This window comes from Acartia tonsa, chromosome 7 (genome assembly GCF_053477335.1).
Source record: "Acartia tonsa isolate MP-2025a chromosome 7, ASM5347733v1, whole genome shotgun sequence".
Classification (NCBI taxonomy): Eukaryota; Metazoa; Arthropoda; class Copepoda; order Calanoida; family Acartiidae; genus Acartia; species Acartia tonsa.
The window spans coordinates 8,625,105-8,631,495 of NC_137266.1; the positions used below are offsets into that span (position 1 = coordinate 8,625,105).

Below are 6,391 nucleotides of genomic sequence, written 5' to 3' on the forward strand. Positions count from 1 at the left end.
TGTGCTACGTACAGGTTTCTCATTCTCACATTTTCCAACGTAGCTTCTATTCTACAAATAGCATGAATCTAATACATACATTTTCAAACACTAGAGTTTATGGCAATTCTAACGGGATGTGTAACATTTTTCTACTATTAACACAAGCCGCACAATTTGATTTTTAAAAATGTACGCATTTTTGCACACTCTTTAAATTGGTCATGATTCAAAAATCTTTCAAAAATAGGTACTTTGGAAATACCGGTTTTTTAGGCATAATTTGCTGAAAATCGCTAAATATTTTTTTCTTATTCAAAACTCCCCAACCCAATGAAGAAATTAAGATATGAATTATCAATTTCTGTCAATGGCAAGTGGGTTATATTAAGCAATACTTTTGTTCTATTAAAAAAAAAACACCCTGCATAAGACATAAAGACCCTAATCATAGAAAAGAATAGAAAAACAACAAAATTAATTCAGAAAAATTTCAGCTGTCGACCTTTATCTGCACACAAAATATTATTTTATATATAAGTTTGCTTATTGACTATACTTTATTTCTGGATGTCCTATGGGTGTCTACTACTGAAGAAAATAGCTAAAAACCATTCCATCTTTATTTGGTATACCTTCCAAAGTAGAACCCTATCATTTCATAGCATATCGAGATCTACACCTCAGAAATAATTAGGGGTAGAGGGAAAGACAGACAGACAGACAGACGGACAGATAGCTAACTTGTATTGTAGATTAACAGTTTACTTATTTTACGCCACAATTTAATATTTCTAAACTGACATCAAGACCAGGGAGGGAGGTGACATTGTGTTGTTTATTACACTAAACCCCAAATAAAGTTTTCTTATTTGTTGGCTTAACAACTTTTGGGACTTTTATTGAATTTTGACAGGCTCGTTCATTAAGTGTCAAACGTTTCAACCACTAATTTAAAGAAGGGGTAATTTTAGTATGTACATCCATTCATCGGCAATTGTCTTATCATTTAGATCCCTACATAAAGACTTACTTTCTATTGATAAATTAAAACGGCCAAAAGTGTTGTTTGCCAGAATCCTAGTCCCTTGTCCTTCCTAAGTTTTAGAACATGTTGTGTACTTTATTGTGTATTCCTCAGAGTATTTTCTATACAGACTTTACCTATAAAATTAGATAGTATTACTTTCATGGAATAAAAAGAAAATCAGATTATATCTCCAGTTATTTTTAAAAATTTGCAGAAAACAATGTTGTTTATCAATATTCTTATAACATCAAGGACAGTCATGCTATCAAAGGGTTGATTTTCTATTGGATGTTACTTAACCTAACATCCTTGGGTATTAGAGTATCACATTCCTTTATAAGCTATGATTCTCTGTATTCTCTAGATGGAGAATCCCGTCCTTATGAGGTAAGTTAATATTCCTATAAATATTCTAGTATAGATGTATATTCCAGACAACTACCTTCCCAAACAGCAAAGACCCTTTAGCCAGCAGACGAAAATAAATTGAATTACATGTTGCTTTCTCAATAAAGATGTTTGAAGCTCCAATTTGTAATTTTTATTGTTTTGGTTACAAAATCGGGACAGGGTCTTTGCCTTGTAGGGACAGTAACAAATATATATTTTCTATTTTCCACCTTTAATAATGTTCCAAACATTTAAAATCAAATATAATTATTCAGACTTATTGTCAAAAGCATTGGAAGAATTTAAAACAAATTATTAGAACTAAAGCAAAAATACTCTGACTCTACTCTATAGTTAAAATTCTTAATGAAAAAAGGTAATTACACAAAACCTTTTAACATCTTTGTTTATGACGTGTTCTAAAGTAATCAACATTAAATAAAGCAGATGTACTTACACTTTAAGCTGGAGTCAAAGATTTTGTTTTAACAAGGAAGACGACATCCATAAAAGCGAAGCACTGAAACGGTAGGACAAAGGGACATGAACACTTAGATAGTGTCAGAATTAAATAATCAGAATGTAAATGTATATGAGTCGAAGCAAAATTGTAAGTAAATTTGTTGAAAAACTGCTTGTTACAGAATATTGTTTATGGACATACTTACATTATAAGGACTTGATTATAGAGTTGCTTCGTTTATAACATTATACTTTGTTGTCCCAGGAATCATCATACTAAAAATCAGATCAATCGGGTGATTAGATCACATAAATTTTTTTTGTTAAAAAAGTTTTAAAAAATCAACATGTTTAAAATGGACGTACGGATATTCTTGTAATGATTATAGAGTTGTTACGCTTTCTAAATCGTACCTAACTACTAAAGGAATCACCATGCAAAGTTTGAAATCGATAGGACAATTCTAACATGCCTAAATTAACGAAAAAAGCTATCCGTCTTTGACGGACATACGGACCAACCCTAATTATAGCAAAGCTTTGCTTTTAAAAATAGATAGATTGTGAGATACAAAGAAAACAGATAGGAGGATATTCCACCTATTCTCTTTATATTTGCACACTTGAGTCTAATTTTATGATCAGGATTTATGTGGCCTGCAAAATTTACAATGCACAATATTTTTGCACAGAATATGTACATACACATACTCAAACATGGCTAACTCTAAAAAATGCTCAATAATTTTTCTTGTATTCTTTCGAAACCGATTAATATCCGGTGGATTAGAACCAGTTCTCATCCATACGAAAAAATGATGTCTAGCATCGTATGGTTTTACTTTTATAATTGTACATTTTATTCCATGGAAAGCTGATTCTAATACGATGCGAGAAATAACTATTCTCGTATTCATTCAAATCCGGTGGATAGGAACCGGTTCTCATCCATAGTTGGAAGGGTCTTCATGGAGATACCTGTCTAAACCCAGCCCCTGGCCCTCCTAGATAGGGGGTTAGACATAGGGTTAACAACCCTATTCTGGAAAAAAACCCATGTTCAAGAAACTGATGACACAAATGACATAACAACAAACCGTTCAGGACAGGTTGACGATTCTATGATAGGAGATATGACCTCCCTCTGTGAAAGCCGTAAGGAAGCAGAGAGGGCAATGAAGAGACCTCTACTGGACACAAAACACTTTTTAAGGATTGGACAATGGAATGTAAGAACTATGTTCCAGCTTACAAAAACAGAACAAATTTGCAAGGAGATGGAGAAGTATAGAACCAACATATTAGGAGTCAGTGAATGTAGATGGACTGGACAGGGTAAAGTGAAACTTGATACTGGCGAAACAGTACTTTACTCAGGCGGAGAAAACCACCAACATGGAGTAGCTATTATCCTTAATAAAATAAGTGAAAAAGCACTTATTGAATGGGAACCAGTCAATAACCGTATTATAAAGGCCAGATTCAACTCCAACCAAATTAAAATTACACTTTTCCAAGTGTATGCTCCAACTGAAATAGCAGAAGAAGAAGTCAAAAACGAGTTTTATGAAGCTCTTCAAGCTAAAATCAGCCAGGTACCTAAACAGGACATGCTAATAGTTGCTGGAGACTTCAATGCTAAAGTTGGTCATAATAATGATGGTTATGAGAGTATAATGGGTCTACATGGCTGTGGAACTAGAAACGAAAATGGAGAAAAGCTTGTGGATTTATGTCAAAAGAATAAACTAGTCATTGGTGGAACTATCTTTCCTCATAAAGATATTCATAAATTTACATGGATATCACCTGACAGAAGAACACAAAATCAGATTGATCACTTTTTAATAAACAAAAAATGGAGAAGTTCCCTACAGGACGTTAGAGTTTACAGAGGAGCTGATGTGTTCACTGATCATCATCTACTAATAGCCACATTAAAGCTTAAGCTTAGGGCTGTCAAAAAGCTGACAACCAATGCACCTAGAAAATATGATGTACAGAAACTCAAAAATCCTGTTAAGCTGAATGAATTCCAGTTAGAGCTCAGGAACAGATACCAGATCTTAGCCACCATCCCTGATTATAATATCGAAGATAAATGGGAACATATAAAAGAGGTATACTGTACTACTGCTGAGAAAGTTCTAGGATTCAAGAAATCAAATAGAAAAGAATGGATCACTGACCCCACCTGGAAGAAAATTGAATAAAGGAAAGAAGTTAAAAAGAAACTACTTACTCACAATTTAAGTAGTGAAGAAAAATTAGCTGCCAAAACTGAATACTCTAACAAAGACAAAGAAGTCAAAAGAGCTGCTAAGGAATATAAAAGAAACTTCCTAGAAGACAAGGCAAATGAAGCTCAAGAAGCAGCTAACAGAGGTGATTTAAACACTGTTTATAAAATCACAAAACAACTCTGCTCTAAAACAAAAATAAACAATGTTCCAGTGAAAGATAAAAATGGTATTCCTTTAACAACAGAAAGGGAACAGTCTGAGAGATGGAAAGAACATTTTAAGGAGGTGCTTAACCTTCCTGAACCTATAATCCCAGCTGATCCTGAACCTAATATCAATGAACTGGACATAAATACTGAACCACCTACTGAAGAAGAAGTAAGAAATGCGATTAAAGCTCTTAAAAATAATAAAGCTGCAGGCATTGATGCTATCAATGCAGAACTGCTTAAAGCAGACCTTGCTATATCTTCTAAAATATTAACTGCATATTTCAAAGAAATCTGGACCAAAGAAGAAATACCTGCAGATTGGACCAAAGGTATTATAATTAAACTACCTAAGAAAGGTGATCCTGGAGACTGCAATAACTGGCGAGGTATAACCTTACTCTCAATTCCAAGTAAAGTCTTATGCAGAATTATCCTGAAAAGAATGGACTCTGCAATAGATGAACACCTTAGGGAGGAACAAGCAGGATTCCGAACAGGAAGAGGGTGTATTGACCAAATTTTCAGTCTGAGAATGATCATTGAACAAAGTTTAGAATGGAAAGTACCTGTATATATTAACTTCATCGATTTTTCCAAAGCCTTTGACAGCATACACAGAGAATCACTATGGAAAATAATCAGAAGTTATGGGGTACCTGACAAGCTTGTGATACTTATCAAAACATTCTACGATAATTATGTCTGCTGTATAGCCCTAGACAACAACTCACTGTCAGAAAACTTTAATATTAATACCGGTGTTCGCCAAGGGTGCATTCTCTCTCCTATACTATTCCTTTTAACTATTGACTGGGTTATGAGGAAAACTAATGAGGATGGCAATCATGGAATTCCATGGAGAGAAGGTTTCTGCCTTGATGACCTAGATTTTGCAGATGATTTGGCCCTGTTAAGTAAAAATCAAACAGCAGAATTGCTAAAAAAGTTGGGCTCTCTGTGAATGTTAAGAAAACAGAAACTATGAACACTAGTCAAAATCCTGTTAACCCCTTATTTATTGAAGGAGAACAGGTGAAAAATACAAATAAATTTACATACCTTGGAAGTGTCTTGTGTGTAGAGGATGGTGCTCTAGCTGATATAAAATCAAGACTAGCCAAAGCTAAAAACGCTTACAGCAACCTCAACAACATCTGGAAATCAAACAAGTATTGCCTGGAACTAAAAATGAAAATTTACAATAGTAATGTGAATTCTATATTACTCTATGGATCAGAGACATGGAGATATGTCCAGTTGGATTTCAACAAACTAAACGTCTTCCACACTAAAAATCTCCGTCGCATATGCAGAATATTCTGGCCAAATACTATTTCAAATAACGAGCTGTTTGTACTTACTAAAAGTATGAGCATAGAGGATGAAATTAAAAGGAAAAGATGGAGATGGCTAGGGCATGTAATTAGAATGGGTTCTCTAAGATCTCCAAAGGTGGCTCTACACTGGAAACCCGAGAACGGGCGGAGAACCAGAGGCAGGCCCAAGAAGACCTGGAGGAAGACTATCCTGGAGGATCTGGAAGAACTGGAGATGGAGTGGGAGCAAATGGAGGAGAGAGCCCAGGACAGAACGGCTTGGAGGATGTTTGTGTCATCAGCCCTATGCTACAACCGTAGCGACGGGCATTAAGTAAGTAAGTAAGTAACCCTTAATGGTCGGGAGGGGGGAGGCGTTGAACGCCCCCCCCCCCCCATCCGGTTTTTTCTATCTCATTTTCTGTGTGTGAAAGATAAAGAGCCCAAACTGCTTGACTTTTTAAGTAGGGGTATGACACATAACTGAGAGTTGGAATTTTTTGAATATCTCCATCCTGGCGGGCACAGGATGCCAGCAAACCTGGCAGGGTCATCCAGGTATAGAGCAAAAATATTTTTTTGACTAAAGCAAAGCATTTTATCATACCAAAATACTAAAAAAATCCTCTAGAAGTACATCCTTATATGAAATACAGGTGTTCAAGTCACTTTCAGGTTCCAGGTATGATCCTGCAGGTCCTGATCCTCCAGGTCTCCAAAAATCTTTAAAAGGCTCCTGTGGCCGCAATTTTTGACTTA

The 6,391-nt window shown here is 35.2% G+C and overlaps 1 protein-coding gene across 1 annotated transcript; it reads left to right on the forward strand.

The window, feature by feature from the left end:
- Positions 1-2,994: 2,994 nt before the first annotated feature.
- Positions 2,995-5,966, forward strand: LOC145324137 (uncharacterized). Its single transcript, XM_080166760.1, has 3 exons — positions 2,995-3,988; positions 4,316-5,230; positions 5,341-5,966. Exons 1-3 carry the CDS (start codon positions 2,995-2,997, stop codon positions 5,964-5,966), a joined length of 2,535 nt encoding a protein of 844 aa, XP_080022886.1.
- Positions 5,967-6,391: the final 425 nt, after the last annotated feature.